Genomic DNA, 18,929 nt, shown 5'->3' with positions numbered 1-18,929 from the left:
GAGTACATCTTTACAATGTCCATTGTGTAAAGGAGAATAGATTTCCATAAAACACCACACGCTGGTATCCTACTTTCATGAACAGCTTTGGGTTTCAGCCTGTGTTGCATAGCAACACTCAGGGCTTTTTTAGTGTGAACTCAAGTGATTCAGGATGGCTCTTGATCCTAGAAGCCCAAAAGTCCCAGCAGCCTTCAGCTTCAATAAGAAGCCAACTGCTTTTCTAAAAATGGCCCAAAGAAGGAGAAAGGTCCACCCAGACTACCTGGAGGTCTAAATTTCACCTTCAACATCAAGTATACCATCAAGTGTAGGAGTTCCCTTGGCTTTGAGTTCCTCCTAGTGAGAGGTCTTTTTCCAGCCTCAGTGCCTGAATTTCAGCAGCTGCCTAATAGAAGTTACTGCCCATGTTTCCTCTGCCAGCCTGCCTAGGAGCAGGCTTTCCAAGCTATGCTTAGCTTGCATGACCATCTGAATGGTCTTTGCCCTTGCTGATCTTATTGAAGAAGTGGTGATGGAAAATACTGTCCAGAAAGAAAACCGTGTCAAACCAATCACTAATCATTCCCTGCTATTTCCATGCTGAAATAGCAATACTGAGAGGTTACTTCTGCCAGATAAAGGATAATGACCTAAAGCATCTGTGTGCCTTGGAAGATTACCCTTGAGTGAAGGAGCTAGGAAAATCAAAAAGCATAGGCAAAGGCAGAAAACATTTTGGTTGTGGCTTTTTATATTTTCAATGCTTGCTATATAAGATGGAGAAGAGGCTGTGATGCTTAATTTCTTTTTTGCCTCTTTGACAGTAAGGCCAGTTTTCCTCAGGGTAACCAGCCCCTGAGCTGGTAGACCGAGGTGGAGTGAAAATATACCCCCTGTAATCCAGGGGGAAGTAATTAATGATATGCTGGGGCACCTGAAAACTCACAAGTCTATGGCACCAGATGTGATTCACCCAAAGGCACCAAGGGAGCTGGTGGAAGGGCTTATCAAGCCACTCTCCCTTATTTACCATCAGTTCTCCTTAGCCAGGGAAGTCCCAGACAACTGGAAGTTGGACAATGTCACATCCATCCACAAGAAGAGCTGGAAGGAGCATCCAGGAAACTATAAGCCTGTCAGCATGATCTTGGTGCTGGGGGAGCTTATGGAACAGATCACTGAGTGTGATCACAAGTGTCAGCACATACAGGATAACTAAGGAATCAGTCAGCAGGGGTTCAGGAAAGACATGTCCTGTCTGACCAGCCTGACTGTGTATGACCAGGTGACACTCATCCCTCATGGGTGAGGGAAATTCTGTGGATATAGTCTGCCTGGACTTCACTACAGTCTTTAATGCTGTCTCCCCCAGCATTCTTCTGGAAAAGCTGGGAGCCCACAGCTTGGATGGGTGCACTCTTGGCTGGGTTAAGAACTGGCTGGATGGCTGGACCCAGGGAGTGATGGTGAATGGTGCCACATCCAGTAGGTGCCTAGTGGTGTCCCCCAGAGTTCAGTGCTGGGGTCAGTCCTGGTTGATATCTTTACTGATGATCTGCATGAGGGTATCAAGGGCATCCTCAGTCACAGATGACACCAAGCTGAGTGGGAGTTTGATCTGCTGGAGGGCAAAAAGCTCTGCAGAGGGATCTGTACAGGCAGGATAGGTGGGCTGGGAGCAATGGTATGAGGTAAACCAAGACCAAGTGCTGGTCCTGCTCTTAGACCATACCAACCCCATGAAGTGCTAAAGACTGGGGGTAGAGTGGCTGGAAAGCTGCCCAGCAGAAAAGGACCTGGAGGTGCTGGTTGACAGCACTGAACACGAGCCAGCGTGTGCCCAGGTGGCCAAGAAGGCCAATGGCACCTGGCCTGTCTCAAGAATAGTGTGGGCAGCAAGACCAGGGCAGTGATTGTCACCCTGTACTTGGCACTGCTGAGTCCGGTTCTGGGACCCTCACTACAAGAAGACATTGAAGGGGTGGAGAGACTCCAGAGAAGGGCAATGGAGCTAGGGAAGGAGCTGGAGAGGGAGTCCAAAAGCAGCAGAGAATATTTTTTTTAAACAATGCAGCCTTGTAAACAAAGCCCTGGGAAATAAACATCCTTTACAACTGTCAAACTCAGAGCAAATGTCCATTTTCTCATGCCAGAAGCATTCCTTAATCTGAGAAAGTGAGAGAGAATGACTGCGATCATACCTACTCTTTGAACAATCTATTTGCAAGAATAGATATGAATGTCACACTAAAGAAAAAAAAAAAAAAACAGTTGGCTATTGAGGTGAAATAATCAAAAGGGCTGAAATAACAAGCACTGAATCTAACCCACCAGGTCAAGGGGCATAAATTAGCAGCACATTTTCTTGACAAAGTAATCAGCTACAAAATCCATGGATTCTCACTTTTTTTTTGCAAGGCCAACTTGTCTTTGAAACTTAAAAGACTTTTTGCCATGTAAAGCAGAGGAAAAAGATAGGAGATTCTGCAAGGAAGCTGCAATTAGAGTAAAGTAATGTTGCAGACCTTTGAAACAAATCTGTGGGAACACGTAATGATTCTCGAAGGGTAAGTGTGAAACTTCACAGGGATATTTCAGGTTCAGTGGTTGATGCTGACTGTCATTTTTTCTTGCCCTTAAGCTAAACCAAACATGGTTAACCAAGCCTTTTGCAGTGAATCCTATCAGCTAGATAAGATGTGCAGCACTTAATGTACAGAACGTTGGCTGATTGTGAATGTCGACGGAGAAGAATGTGGGGACAACTAAATTTTTTGTTAGAAACTCTGACTGAAGCAATTCCATCTCAGCATGAAAAGATTATCACTGCACCACTGATTGGTTAACCTCCGTTCCCATTATTCAGGTTTCTGCATGCAATAAATTGTCTGGCCAATGCATATTGAAAAATCAGTGGAAGAATTCCTATTGATTTCCCTTAGATTGTGCCGTACTCTTGGGCCCAGTCTCTTACTGCATTGCTTTAGCACCTGGTCATCAGCACTGAAGTGTCAGCTAACAGAAGCCAAGGAGTCGTGGCAATTTTTTGGCAAGTCATGGTTTTTCTCATGTGACTCATGAATGGATGTTTATAATAAAATGAGAGCATTAGAAATAGCCAAGTTCTTATACAACTTGTACCCTTTAATTACCTTCTGTCACAGCAAATTATCATTGTTTTTAATTTAGTAGATGCCCTCAAATTGGCAAGATATGCTGTTTCATCCCTGCTGGAAATGCTGTTTTTTAGGGTTTTTTTTAATTTTAATATAAGACATCAAGGAGGTGGAAGGAGATCAGAGGTTTCGAGCACCCTGACAACCAGTACTGTATCTTATGTTTCCTTAACTCTCTCTTCAAGGTGAGCAGTCAAGATAAGACAATGATCTGCAGCCCATCTAATTTGTTTTTTCATCATTTTCTTAAGTTGTCTTATGTGCAATAATCATTACAGTGTAAGTGACTGCTGGGAAAATCAATTCTTCCTCACTGAATAGAAAATAAATTACACTACGCTTGAATCATAATTGGTATTTTGTTTATTTTGTTGGACTTGAAGTTAACCACTGGATACTTTGCCCAGGAAAGTTCTGTGTCTTCTGGCAAAGGCACTGCTTGCTATAAACATTAAGGAATCTCCTTCTAATCAAAATGCAATAAAAAACGTTCATGGATCTACACTGAATTTTCTGTCAGATGTTCAATATTACGTCCTTGAAGACTATAAAGTCTCTGAATATTTATTAGCAAGATGGAAGTCTATTCCAGATAGGCTTTGAACCACGCTCACCACTGGAGCATGTGAATGACTTTCAGTAGTACATCTGTCATATATTCTATTATTACAAGATTACTATTCCTCTTCTGCTGTTTATCTATAATTCAACCACAACAATGAAAAAGACTCTTATGTGCTATTCATGAGCACAAAGCCCACATAACTGATGCCAGCTTTTCAACCTGAGGATGAATGGGAGTTAGGAGAGGTTATCAGCACCTTGCATTGTTCTCCACACATCTAGGGTGTTATCCCATAGTGTGCCAAAAACGTCTTCAGTTTAACTATATTTGATAAAACAAATTCAGGACTGGTAGTTTGTACTTGGCTTAAATTTAACAAAAAGTTTCACTGAAGGGGAAAAAGGGTGCCTTTTAAGGGGGGTTGTTTAAGTGCTTTAATCTTCTGTGTGGCACTTATTCCTCTGAGCCGGTGCTTGGGGTGTTCAGGATAAAACCTCTGTGATGAAAGGGGAGTCCCTCAGTGACCAGGTCCTCCTGTTAGTAAGACACTGCACCTTCCCAGGAGCAAAGTCCTTTTGGAAAAAAGAATCCAACAAAACAAACAAAAAGGATAAAGGGGAAGACAAGGTGCTTGTGTGCACCTATCCCTCCCATTCCCCAAAGCCTGATTAAATTTAATGACACTTCCCTTGTTCCCCTCCAGTGGATAATCCTTGGCTGAGCACTGGGGTTAGAGAGAACTTCTGAGTGCTCTCCAACACCCTTTCCTAACCTACTCTGTGGAAATACACCTTTCCAGTGATCTGACCAAGAATCTCTTCATCTGAGCATTAAATCCCATATATAATGCAGAATACTTGGTGCTTGCTTATTTATTTAGTTCAGGCCTCCCTGTAAATTCCTGTATTTATCTTCAGGAAAATAATATTTTAAAAAGGATTATTTTTGGGTTTTATTTATTATTTTGGGTTGTTTGTTGGTTATTTTTTTTCCTTCTGGGGAAAAGGAAAGGGAGTCTGTGTTTATGTTTGGATAACCTGGAGTATTTTCAGTATCCAGCTCTGTGTACAGCTGTTCTGGGAGAGATACTAAAAAGCTGCAAGTGGATTCTTTTGCCATCTTATCACATTCAGAGAAGAGAAGACACCCCTTGGCTTATGATGATAAGCTACAGCCTTGATCAATTTGATCTGTGCTTTTGTTCTTCTTCATAATCTGAGCTATTGATTCTATTTATTAAAACTAATTTAAAAAACACAAGCCCTGAGTGCTCTGCTGTTCCAGACCAGGCTGCTCCAGGCAGTCTGATCTGAAGCTAATCCGTTCATTGCTGATTTATTTTCTCTTTGTTTTCCAGCAGAGTTCTGTTCTGTTTCTTTTTTTTTTTTTTTTTGGTCCTCTGTTTCTCTCTGAGAAAAAAGCATTTGGTTTCACACCTCCAGTGGAAGCAGGGATGTTTAGATTCCTTTTTCTGATATATGAAGTGAATTCAGGAAAGTTTACCTGACTCTTTTTCATGCAGGTTTTTGTTCAGAAGTCGCCCACTGTGTATTGTTCTCTGTTGTCTTAAATCAAAGCACTATCTTTATACTAGAAAAAAAGGGCATTTCCTTAAATGCACTCAATCTTGCCATCTTGGAGTTCATGGGAGTCACAATGTTCCTGAACTGAGGGCTAGCAGAGGAAATCTTTTCCCTGTACTTCCTGGGAAGTACAAGTTTGTCTAAGGGCTGGTTGATAGTTCTCTAAAAATAAATAACTTTATTAAGACTTAGATAAATAGAATGAAGCCCTTATTATTCCAAACAGATTAAAAGAGGAACCTTTAAGAGAGAGACACTTTTCAGCATCAAACTGGCTTTGAGTTTCTGGGAAAAGATCAGCATTTAGTGACTTAATGGTATTTTATTTTCTGTGGGTGCATTTTGTTAGTGATGCTAATGGGCCTTCTTTCCTCCCAGTTTAACACAATTATTTAAATCTTTAACCTCCAAATTATTTGGCTGGTTCAAAGCTTTCTGACTGTCCTGCTTGTGCAGGGACTGCATATTGTTCCTACTGCATCTTTCATTGTTTGCTGCTGTAGTGTATTCTTTCCACAGTAAAAAAAAAAAAAAAAAAACCACAAAAAAAAAAAAAAACTTACAGTCAGTTCTTAATTCATGCTGAGGTCTGCTTGGTCATCCTCACAGTCTAAAGCCTGCAATTTCTTTTGCAGCATGTCAGGACTATCAGCTGGAATCAATCAGGTAAAACATAAGCCTTGATATTGTCATGAAGGAAACAGGCACAAGGTAATATAGAGTAATATCCTCTGAAGCCTTGGTCTGGCTTTGAAAACACTGTGCTTTACTTCAGAATCAATATGGGCACAGCAAGATGGAGTCAGTGTTGCTGAATATTTCTTTGTAAGTTAGAAATGCCTTGTGTAGTGCATTAGGAAGATATCTTTGTTTTGACTTGAGAACCACAGGTGGATTATTGATGGGATACTTGCTATAACCAATGTTTGAGCAAAACCACAGTTGTTCAGATGCAGCAAAAAACTCCCCACAGCTTTTGTACAATGTGATCTTTCCCCAAACCTTCACAGAGATGTTGTATAGCCCAGAGAACATCTTCTGCAAGGGGTCAGCAACTCAAATTTGACCCATCAGCTCCAGCTAAAGCCATGCTATTCCCTGTTTCCACTTCTTTCCCCCAGGTCTCCAGGCAGGTTTGCAGCCCAACAAAGGCAGATCATGGTAAGTTTTTCCTTCTGGAGGAAGGACCCTCTCCTTTGCTTGCTCTCTCCCTAAAATATAAGCTGTGACTATAAGTGAATCAAGCATCCTATGCACAGCAGTGAGTCTTAGGGGTTGCTAAGGGTTGCTTAAGAATCAGACAAGCATTCAAGATACGTTAGCACAATACTCCTCCAACCTCCAAATAATTCCAGCCCGGAGGGTTGCCTGGAATTTGATGCATCAGTCCTTGCCCACCCTCTCCAGGACTTCTGTGGACCTCTAGCATTCCCTTGAGCTTTCCATGCCAAAAAGTCAAATTGGTTATTCCTCTTACAAAAGTCATGTCTTGTCTTTGATCAGCATTAGTGCCCTCCTCTTTACCTTCCCCAGTACTCAAATACCCTTTTTGAGATGGAAGGGATCAGAACAGCACCCTCTGTTTTTACAGTAGAGAAGGGAGAGGAAGGTTTTAGAAAAAGAGTGCAGCAAACAAGTGACACAAAACCCTTAAGCATTTAGAGTCTTATGAGCCTTGATTTGCCTTCTAGTCCACATCCCAAAGAGGGCCTGGGAGAAGAGTAAGGGACAACTTGAGACTTGGCACTGGCAGTTCAATTGGCCTGATTTTACAAAGATTATCAAAATTACCTAGGAAAATAATTTGTGGCGAGCTGAAACATTCTTTTAATATTTTCATTATTAAGGTATGCTGAACCATTCTTGTCACATTTATTTTTGGTAGTATCTTGGGAGCCAATTCTGTGCAATGAAATAGGAGTCTGAATGAGGTGCTGAAAGCATTAAATTGTATCAACAAGTGCCACATACACATGCCTTTTTTTACCCTGTTTTATGCAAGGAGATGCCTATCACAGTCATTTAGAGTTGATGTCACAGTCAAATCAAGAAATATGATGGAAGGGTGTGTAGGAAGGGGGCAGAAGTCTCATCCACTGAGGTTAGATGTTGCAAAGAATATATTTTCCCAGGCATAACTGCTAAACTCTTTCTTAGAGGTCTTCCATAATCTGCACCTGTGCCATGAGCAGGTCGAGTTTCTCCCATCTCTATTTCACTCTTCTATCACCTTTTTAGGAGGACCATGTATGTTTATTATTTTTAAGTGCTCCGTGGAGGCCTTATATTTGAGAAGCACTGTGAAGGTGAAAGCACAGAGTACAGCTTTACTCTGAACTCAACCTAGCATTTCAGTTGCCAGTGTGGTCAAGGTGGCCTCCTCCTAAAACAATTTCACTCACTTTCAAATGCAATAAAGATCCATGCTTGACAACAGTGCAGGTTTTGTCCTGTGTATTACTGAGAAGAGACCTCTCAGTCCTAAAGGGAATAGTACAGTTAGTATTTTTAAGGATAGTGGCACACTAGCTGCCATGCTATATTTAGTCAGGAGCATCATTTTAATATGTGAAACTAAATCCATGGCTGATGGAAAGTAGATAGATAAATTTAGCTTTTTGCAGTGGCAAGATAATTCCTGCTAAAAGAATAGGAAAATGTATTTTTTTTTTTTTGTTTTGTTTTGTACAAGGAGAAGTAAGGAAAATTCCTTGCTTTTTCACTCCCTATCGAACTGGTGATGTCTATGGGGAAGGGACCTCAATAACAGAGAAAGACTGTGAGGGAGAAGAGATACTCTCAGGAGAGTGCAGGACAATATTGTAAGAGTCCTGGCACCTGCACTTGATATCCCTGTGATTGTTTCCCTCAGCAATCTCCAAGAGATGAGCTGAGAAAAGGTCTTGACATGGGAGCTCTGTGACTGGGAAGAGGAGCAGTGACATGGGAGTGTGTAGTGAGCAACCCCAGCGAACAGGAGTGTTTACAGGACTTGAATAAAATGTGCAAAGTGCATTAAAGTTGAGGACTGTGAATTCTTTACAATTACAGGAACCTGTTGCTCACTTTAATCTCATGGGTACTCACTCCCATTCTAAGTGTGCTTTGTGGCTCACCCCCTTTCACATGCAGCAGCAATTATAGGAGCCAGCCCCTGAAAGAGTCAGCAGAGACATGCAGATTAGGTATTAGGTATTACCTTCAGAGGATGGTATGACTAGAGGAGATTTCCTTTTTTGCATGCTTCTGGAGTGGCCAAAGCTGGGAATTTTTTCCACTTTGCCACTTTTAATTTTATTTCAGAACTTAAGCATTTAAAATTTAAATGTGTGCTTCAGTAGTTAAAAAGAAGTAAATTCTCCACTTGCCATGGTGCCAGAGAAGCAGGAGCATGGGGCACAGGCCCAGTACATTTCTGTATATTCAGGATACCTGTGTCAGCACAAGTCTGGCTGGTGTCCTGGGAAGAGCAGAGTAGGTGCTGATTGCCTCTGGGACCCCTCCTTCCAGAGAGGCTGTTTTCCTGAGAATTCTACTTGAGTTAGTTGTGTTTGACACTCATACTGCTCTTTGGAAAATACAGCACGTAGTAGAGAGCAGAGAGAATATTTACTTTTGCAAAGCTTATATTCAGATAGGAAAGAGGAGCCTCTCAGTGCAGAAAATGGTTTCTGACTGCTCTGGCACTGGGAGTATCTGATATCTCATTACAACTTCAAACAAGCCTTTGCATGTATCCAAATTAATCCAAATATTTGGTGGGGACCCTGTTACTCATTAGACTGTTTGCTAAGTAGGGAATGTAACAGTGGGTGTCATTCTTTTTGTTTCATTAATATTCTGGGATATTTCAGCTGTGTCCCATGAAGCAGCATAGGTATAGTGCCTATAAAGATATGGATGGGAAAGAAGATAAAAAGCACTCTAGATGTTTCTAATGAATTTATCAAGATAAAGTGACACAGTTACAAATAATTAATTTGGTGTTTTGCTATCCAGTGATGGTTCAGCAAGAAATTCTGAAACAAAGCTTTCTTTTCTCTTTTACCTTTCCTAAGACACCCAACTCAGAACTGAAGGGATTTTGCCCCTGGAGGATTTGTCTCAGTCCATAAAAATAGTGTCATGTATGGTGGGCCTGCCAACATAGAAAGCCCCAAAGCCTTAGAGGCAGAAACACACAAAGAGCACTTGTCACCTTGCAGGTACGACCTCAAACAATGAACTAACCCCAGCTCTCTCCCTGCTGTGAAGTAAGATCTCTTTTGACTCATTCTTGGGACAGGAAGAGTCTAAGTGACTGGCTGTGTGTGAGGAGGATGGCTATTCTTGCACTGCATCAAAAGAGGGGAAGAAAGTTTGAAGACAATACTTAAAAAGTCTCCCATCTGATTGGACTGTGGTCATTTTCCAGAACTGTATTTGCCTTGACAAGTTGCCCATGGGAAAGAACACAAAGTGAAACATTCTTTTTGCAAGAACAAAATACCCAGTACTTGTACAATGCTCCTTTTGTTAGGAAAATATGCAGAGATATTAATTTAGAGTTATTAATATAAATAGATTTAACACCAAGATTGTTGCTCAAAGTGAATGAATTTCAATGACTCCTCCTCACCATAAAGATGGTTGTAGATATCCAGGTCAGGTTTTAAGAAAGCTGTACATTCATCACATGCTGTACATTTCTCAAAGGCCCCTGTGAGTAAGCTGTGAGGAGCAAGGATGTGCTCTTCTAGAAGTAGCATAGTGTCTTCCAGGATAATCAATACTAATAAAAGTATAGCTATTTGTGAAAATAAAGCAATCACTATTTCCTGCCTCTCTGTAACCAAGATGGGATAACTTCATTCACTTGTGTTATTTATCTTGCACAGACCACTTTTCACAGCATGCCTTTGACATTAATAGAAGCAATTTTAACTGTGCTTTGAAGCTTACTGCTGGCCTTTTTTTGTGGTAACTCATTCCAAGCAGTTAAACTCTTCCCAGATGCAAACATGATAACTGTGATTCTGTTCAGAGGCCTAAAGAGGACTTGTTTGTTGCAATTTGTGCTCAGCAGCAAACCCTTTTCCTCTATATGTGAATATACTGTAGAAGAATCCAGAGCTCCAGCTTTGGTTTGCTACAGCTCTGGGTACACAAACTTAAAGCAGGGAGGAGATCCTTCCTGCCAAGACAGCATTGCTTTGCCTGCTTTACCTGCTGTCATTGTGCAGCTACTGCTACTTGCACCTAAATCTTCAACAAAATTGATTGTCAGGGACTTTACAAAATCAGTTAACACACACAGGCAGCTGGTCTGAATAATCACAACTCTTGTGCATCTCCATCTTTGCCTCAGTGTAAATCAACCCTACCTAAATACATTGAAATAACTACAATAAATGTAGATCATTAAATATCTTAGAATGAGTAAAAGCCTTGGTGTTGCATTCCTTTTTCTGGTAGGGAGTTTTGGCATCTTCTCTTTTTTTTTTCTTTTTTTTTTTTTTCTGTTCCTTCATATCCAGATTCCTCCCACTGTATTTGAGCAGAGCTATTTAAAAGCATCTTGGAGCTTTATTTTTAACTGGCTGCACGTGTGACCTCAGAAGGAAGCTATCTGCTGTGCTGTGGGGGGATGAGGCAGTGCTGCTGAGGACAGTGTGTGCTTTGTCCAGGAATGAAAAGGCTATCAGTGCTAAGACTAAACATGCCATGGCTTTGGAAAACTAACTCAGGGAGGAGGGAGAGTAAGCTTTCCAAGCCCATTGCTTGACCACTTTTACAGTCTTTTAGATGCTTGGTTGTTTTGTTGGTTTTTGGGTTTTTTTTTTCCTCAATAGTTTTCTGTTTCCTTATCTCTCCTTATCAGCTGTTAGCTGCCTACTGGCACTGTGGGCAATTAATTAGCTGACCTAAGCAAGGTCCTCGGGGAAAAACAAATCCCACAGCAAATTTGCTGTGTGCCTGTGGGAGCAGCATCACAGCTCTGCTGAGAAAACAGGCATGTTGTTATCCATGCTATTGTGTTGTGGGCGCTCTGCAACGAAAAGCCTACAGGGCATGGGGGGTGTGATCTTGAAATGCTTCCCTGCAGCTTTTTGTGGCTGGGGGGCATTATCACACTGGGTAAGTGTTAACTAAATTTAGAATAGGAATGCAATCAGTACTATTAATTATCCTTTTAATCTAATTCCGAAAAGAAAAGGAAATTGATTTTTATGCGAGGTCACTGATAAAGATTAAGGAGTGATTTTTCATCAGCTGCTGATCTTATTCCTTTTAGATTCAGACCTGAAAAGCAGACAGACATCACTAATAACTTTTTAATCACAATTCTAATTGTATTTACTTTGTCTGTACAATACTTTATTTAATAGATCACAAATCAAAATATTTTCTTTCTCATAGATGCCCTTTACATCACTCCCAGATCTGAAGAGATTCCCAAGTAGCCTTTCTGAAAAGAGGGCATGTTCCCTTCCAGATTTACCCTATGTTTTCTATCTTCATAAAATGTGCATTGCCTAGATTTTCCTTGGAATGCTCACCTTTACCAGCTTTTATTATCCCACAAGAGATAAACCAGCTGCACTGTCTAGATAACTTATTTCTCAAGCATTTAAAAGGTGTGAGGAGCTGACTTAAGCACATTAGGTGGATGTAGTGATCAGATGCTTCAATCCAGATTGTGCATTTTAGCAAGGGATTATGCTCTTTCTCTCATAAATCCATTTACATGTGTGTGAAGTAGGGCCTCTCAGACACTCAAATCCATGGATCGTGTTTCAGTTGAACAAATGAATTGCAAAGCTCTTCCTCCATTATTCAAGTGTGCCTGCACTTTCAGGGTCCACTCTTTGAAATTAATCTGTAGTTACATGAATAGTCATTATTGGAGAAATATTCTTCTTGGCTTTGGGTTTCTCTTAAGATAATGCCATATCTCTCTGAAAAGATGAGACACCAGGATGGTGGGAGATGTTTTTTGTCACTGCCTGTGCCATTCCTCATGATCCTGCTTTACTCAGCTTTACATAGTCCCTACTTCAGGATCCCATGGAATTGAGGTGACTAATACAAATCTTTTCCCATTCTTAAATTAAAGCCTCATGAGTGTTGAAAATAGCTTAGCAGCATGATATGAATGCACTCTAAAGACTTTAAAACCAAAAAGCAAATAAACCCAAGCGTTTTGCATTTAGCTTGATGGGTTTTGAAGCCTGATGTTTAGCATTCAATTTATGACTTTTGTACTCCTTTCTGCCTGCTGTTAGGAAAAGGAAAACATAGCTTTGTCTGAAAGTACCTACAACCCACTTAATAGATTCCAGAGATTTTCCACCTAGGCAACTGAGTAGGTGAAATACTTTAATGTTTATATATGTCTGCATATGCCCCTTCCCAGTGAGGTGTTCACTGGAACCAAGCCCTAGTCTCAGTGAAGTCATATGATAGTGTGAACCCATTTCAGTGAGCTGGAGGCTTACAAATGTTCTTCATAAATTTAAATTAAATCGCATTTAGCTCTAAGGAATCTCATTATTCATTCTGGTGAGAATTAGGACAGAAGTTTAGGGCTAAAGTGACACAGATCAATTGATTTACACCATCTGGGATGTGGTCTGCAGTATCTATTTGTCTCCTATTACAGCATGAAAATCAAAGTAATCTTTCACTGTTGTATTGAATAATCAAGGAAAAACAGGGGAAAAAAACCCACCAGGATGCACGATCTTGTTGATATGTGCATTTAATCAAGAGCACATTAAATATATCATGGAATCATTTTGTCTTCCCCTGATGTAAAGCAAAAATTCATCTGTTGCTTGTGCAGGAACCTCCAAAGCAAGAAGCAAAAACAAAGAAACAACAAAGAAACAACCAAAAAGAATTACAGAAAGTAAATTAAATTTCACTGTAAATCTTTGTTTGACAAAATGCACATTGCTGCAGAGGATTAAAAGGTGATAGCATCAGTCTATTAGCTCAGAGATTAAAGTAAAAATGTTCTTCAAAATCTTATCACATTTATTTCTTTAGAACCAAAGTTGGTGATTTAGCATTATGGTCACTGAATCTTTTTGGCTTTTTATTTTATTTTCCTTTGGTCTTTAAGTTATAAAGTCTATAGTATCTGCTTGATATAGTTCATTTTAACGTCAAGAATTTGCAATTTACATGAGGCAGGGAAGATAATTCTACAATGCACACACTTTTCTGATTAACTGTGTGTGACTTAAGTAGATCTAAAAAACGTTTTTTAACGAGTGTTTTGAAAGACCTAAATTCAGCCAGGCTTTATGACGCAGAAATTATTTTATTTTTTTTACCCAGTCTAATGTCTGATAATCAGTGCAGTTCTTTGTTGTGCAAGGTTATTGCCAGTGGCAGGGGGAGGCCTTTGCCAAGGAAGGGGGCTGGGAGGAGGGAGCACAAAAGCAGTGTAGGAGAAAGTTCTGGTGAAAAATTTATGCCAAAGAGTACCTTATTAATTGTTCAAGAAAAAGCTGTGGGACCAGGGTCTGAGAATTCTTTTGATGAATATGTAAAATGCAACATTTTGAACACAAATGTCTAACCTCACAAACACAGTGTAGCTACATTGGCTTCACTTCACAGGTTTCCTTTGCTCTTTTTTTTCCAGAGACAGCAAAAATGACCTGTATAGGTCCACCTTTTTTATCTTCAAATTTAACAAGCCTTTTTAATCACCCATATCCTGAGCATCAGATATTTGAATAATGACATCCAGTCCTCCATCCTTTTGTGATGAGGTCAATCTCCTTTCTATCACTGGAATCATCTGGGGCTGCATGAGAGAGCATTAATTTTTCTGAAGATTTTTTTTTCCTTCGTGTCTTATGCTCTGCCTGTCTGAATTACTTCAGCTGAAGAAGACTCTATTTTAAGAAAAGATCAATAAATCTCTTCATAACTGGAAATGTTAGAGGCTTATTCCAGAACATTTTAGCAGTATCTGCTAATTTCTGTTCTTTACATCATGTTCTCTATAGGGTTTGAGATTAATTTGTCACTATATTTCTGTGATACTGGACACAGCCATACAGAAACAAGATGCATTTCTATTGTTTGTTCTTCATAGTGGTATAAAGTGCAAGTCATCTGTGTCAGTGTGTTCATATTAACTGAAATGCTACTGTTTTAAACGTCAGGTTTAAATATCCTATATAAATAAACACATCTATAGGAGATAGTTCTGTCCTCATCTTGACAGGTCTAGCTTTATGTGCTAACATTTTTTTAGTAGCCTCATAACAGAGTTTGCTCACACCCATTCATGGAACAAATTAAAATGATACAATAAAGAAAAATGTAAAGCAATTAAAAATGAGAAATGGAAAAAAGCTGTGGGAATTTTGTATGTTCCATCCAGAGAAATATAGAAAGTATGAATGTGATTCTAAAACTGGACCAGACAGCTTCAGTCCCTACCAATAAACTCGTCAAGAATCACATTCAACAGATACTTAAGTCAGGATTTAGAAATCTCTCCTGGATATCAGGGCAATGGGCCAGAATTAAATCTATCATTTTACATAGTAAATAACAGTAGTTAATATTGCCATTTTTTTATTTCCAGCTATGAATATTGCCTTCCCACCATATGGGAAGGATAGCCATGTGACCATCTGAGGCTCATTTCCTTTTCCGTGCTTCCTGCTGTGTCATTTGTTAAGTTTTTGGTGGCTCCAACACTGGAGTCCTTTCAGGGACTTTCTCATGCCTTGTGTTGGGTACCTGGCTCTGGGTTTGCAATTCCACACCATTCACTGAATATTTAGGCCTTTCAATGCTTTCCTTGCTGGTACCTAAGTGCCAACATAAATTTTTAGGACCAAACACTGCATCTCTCTCTTAAGTGCACATTTTTTAAAGGAAGCTTTTCTTTACTTGCTTTTCTTGACATGAAATATGCTTGAGCAAAGGTGGGCTGTATTCATTTATTTGGCCCTAAAATAGTGCCAGAAACAAAACTTAGAAAATGCTTTCCATTTATTTTCTCCATGTACCTCAGAAAGAATTAGTACTGAACAGCCAGTATCTCATGTTAAGTACAGATTTATTCTTGGAGACTAATTGGTGAGATTTATTGACACTAGAGAATTTGGCTAGTTATAGTAGATTTTATTCATTATGCAGTTGATAATTCAATGAGTAGCTGATTGTAATTTTCACTTGTAGTTATGCCTTTAAGTCTGACTTTTCTATAGCTCACTCAGAGATGTTTAAAAACAATTAACCTTAATTTTTTTTAAGTGGAATATGAGATTTCAGCTATTAAACTTCAATTCAGTTTTAACTGCTTCAGGGCATTAGACATGTGGATCCAGAATTCAGGCACCTTATTAACACAGGATATCAGGATCTTCAACAAAGAAATTCAATCAAGGTCTGATTTTTAGTTTTATGCAGATGTGGCTTTTCTCATACTGGTAACCCCACCTGTGAATGAGGTTCCTTTCTTTCCATTAGTTTCTATATCAGACTAATTTCTTGTTGTGATGAAGCGCAGCATAGACCAGTGTTTAATTAAAAATTGCAAATGTCCTGATGACCTATGCCTGCAGAGAGAGGATTAATTTCAGCACATTGCCATAAGAAAATCATAGGTGGCTTTTCAGACAAAGCGCTTTTTTTAGGGCTCAGAAATTAGGCGTGCATTTCTACAAAACAGAGTTTGAGAGATATTTCAAAGCAGATCAAAGTTAAAGGGTTTCCTGATGGTTCAGCTTTGTAGCACTAAGCCTGCTGGGTGTTCTGCAAGGATCCATTGTACCCATCGGCTCTGAAAGCACAGCCACAGCTTTGCATGCATTACACCAGCCCCGTTTTCAGTCGGGTTTTACAAATTGCCTAATCCAGGTTAGGCCTTTTCTGGAAGCTCTTTTATCCTTCTAACATTTGCATAATGATCTCAATACTGTAATTCTTGTGTGACAGTGTGTTGAAGCCCTTTCTGATTTACATTAACGATAGTACAAGAATAATGAAATACCAAATTGACTTCATCGTCTTTCCCAACTGAGAATACCATAAATTTCAGTGTTTAAAAAAGTGTGGGACCAAGTTCACTGCTGGTGTAATCACTATGACATTTCTGGAACCAGGTGAGGCGTGCATTGACTTTTTCCTGCTTAAGTAAATATTAACTCATTAGGGGGTAGTTCCTATTAAAGACCTACAATTAAAAAATGTGAACTTGTCACATTGATACTCTCACAGAATAATAGGTTTTTTCCCCTACAATTTTGATTAAAACATTATAATCTCCTATGAAATATCTCAGCTAATCATCTGAAATAAAACATAGATGAGGATTGCATGAATACTTTATGTGAATGGTAAGGAAGTAAGTCTCTAGTTTTGAGGCATTGTGTTAAAATTTTCAGGACTGCACAGCAGGTAAAGCAGGCTGAGTTCCCATTTCTGTCCTCCTGCAGACCTTACAGAGAGCTAGCATATGAGCTGAAAGCTGATCCCAAAAGCCATGCAAAACCAGTTATGAAATGATGAAAATAAGGAGTGGTCTGGCAGATATGTTCACTGGAAAAAAGACTTCTATGGTAATGCAGAAGAAAATTCATCTCTACTTCCACAGAAAAATAGACTAAGAAACTGAATCACAGGGTCTGATGTATGTATGTAATGTGTTCATATGTGTGGTTTTTTTTAAATAAGAAAAAAACTTTTTAACAACTGTCTCTCAATGCAACCCATGTTATCTGATGTCTTGTGATGAGCAGGTCATGTTAATATATGCATTTGTTTGTGCTAGCTTCTTATCAATTATTAAATGTGTGAAAGAAAACAGTCATGCAGATAACACCTTATTTCTCTGAGGAGTTGTAGAAACTCTGTATATCATTTACTGAGTTCTATCAGAAGTTTCCTAGTCATTTTTGTTCATTGTGATTAAAGGTTAATCTAGGTTAACAAAAAGGTTTACACTTCAAATATTTCAAATGGATATTTCAAACAGGTTTTCCTCATAAAGCATATTCTGTGGCCTTTAAAAATGATACAAATGTTGTCCTGGCACATGTGTTATCGAGTATTCCAAAATCCCAAATTTGTGGCACATTATGAGCTAATTAGGAGACTGTGAGAAGCCATAAAGTTATTAAAGTTGCAATGATGGGAGACAGTAGCTGACTTCTCAAATTATCTGTGCAGCAAGCATGGTTAAGGAATTTTCCTGCATGGATGGAGCCCTTTACAGCCTTGAGTGAGCACCTCATCTCAGTCTGGCTCCACAGGGGTGCTTCATCCTGTGCTTGAGTATAACTCAAAAGTGCAGTTGGGATAAGAAACATGCTGCTCCCTCTCAGCAGAGAAGCTGCAAGTCTGGAATTCTACATGAAGCAAACAAGGAAATGCTTCAGGAACAAGGATATGGCACCTACTGATGGATGGATGCTTTTTCCCCTGAGGAGCCCCAGTGCTGTGCTGTAATTTTGGATGTTACAACTATGTTTAAATGCCAAAGCCTTCAGCCAGGAGACCATCCTTGCGCCTGTAAGAAAGGCCTCTCCTGTGCTGGCAAGGCTACTGAGCAGTCCTGTGTTGTGAATAGTAAATAATCACCCTGTTTTCTCTATTTTCAGGAGATTTGTCCTCACCAAGATCAGAGTCATTCCCAAAGGAGCTTTCACAGGACTTGTTGACCTAGAGAAAATGTATGTATTGTGTTAATATTTACTAGGAAACAACTATTTTACTCCAGGCCACACATTCTGATTGCAGCTCCTTTTGCAGCCTGTAAGCAAGTCCCTATCACTGAGCTTCATTATCTTTCTGTTTAAAGAAAAAAAGTGTATGCTTTTTTAATTGACACCTTCCAGAACCATGTTGTCATAAATACATTTTCAGATCAGCAATCAGGCATTCTTCAGTCAAAGGGCTGGTTGAGAATGGAGTGTCATTGCAGTGAATAAATACAGTGTCATAGCAGAGGATCACAGGAAACTGAATATCTCGTGAGTTTTGGAATTAAACAGTTGGAAAGATTAGGGTGGAAAGAACTGTTAATAATAGGTCAGTTAATTCTCTTTTCACTAATGAATTAACTAAACAGGATTGTTTTGTGCATGTTCAGAGGCAGCTGCCAGGATGTGTGAATTTTCTTACAGGTGATAGATCCAAAAATCTTAGTACACAAAGAGTGTAAGCAGCTCGTTTCTGTGAATTTTAGTGATCAGCCTGGAGGTACAATTATGAGCACCTTTGATGAACAGATGTATCTTCCATTCATTAGTATGCTATTGTAGAGGTATTGCAGCTCCACCACTAGAAGGGAAAGCCTTTAACAAGTTTCCTACTTCTCTTTAACAACAGAAAATCTATGGCTTAGCTGGTGCTAGCACCAGAAATTATAATTTGCACTGTCCAACCTGAACTATTCTGCCTTGTGTATGATTTTTCTGAATTATTTCATATATGGGCAAATCACATTTTGCTTAGAAACAGAACAGCACTTGCACCCTGACAGGAGAGGATCACAAACAGGCTGTTCACCCAAGAGCAGTCTGAGTGGGAGGGTGGAAGGGTACTTAGAATGCAGTACCTCCTTCAGTGCTGTATGTGCAATGGCAGAACTCCAAAGGACATTTC

At 39.6% G+C, this 18,929-nt stretch overlaps 1 protein-coding gene across 1 annotated transcript in view; it reads left to right on the top strand.

Moving 5' to 3' along the window:
- FSHR (follicle stimulating hormone receptor) overlaps positions 1-18,929 on the top strand; it is a 79,970-nt gene that overhangs the window by 11,284 nt on the left and 49,757 nt on the right. Inside the window, exon 2 of the mRNA XM_021540190.2 lies at positions 17,924-17,995. Within this exon, the coding sequence (XP_021395865.2) occupies positions 17,924-17,995 (72 nt within the window). The remainder of the gene's footprint in view (positions 1-17,923; positions 17,996-18,929) is intronic.

Source organism: Lonchura striata, chromosome 3 (assembly GCF_046129695.1).
Source record: "Lonchura striata isolate bLonStr1 chromosome 3, bLonStr1.mat, whole genome shotgun sequence".
In the NCBI taxonomy this organism is placed as follows: domain Eukaryota; kingdom Metazoa; phylum Chordata; class Aves; order Passeriformes; family Estrildidae; genus Lonchura; species Lonchura striata.
The sequence above is the reverse complement of the archived record's forward strand: the minus strand, read 5'-3'. Positions and strand labels throughout refer to the sequence as shown.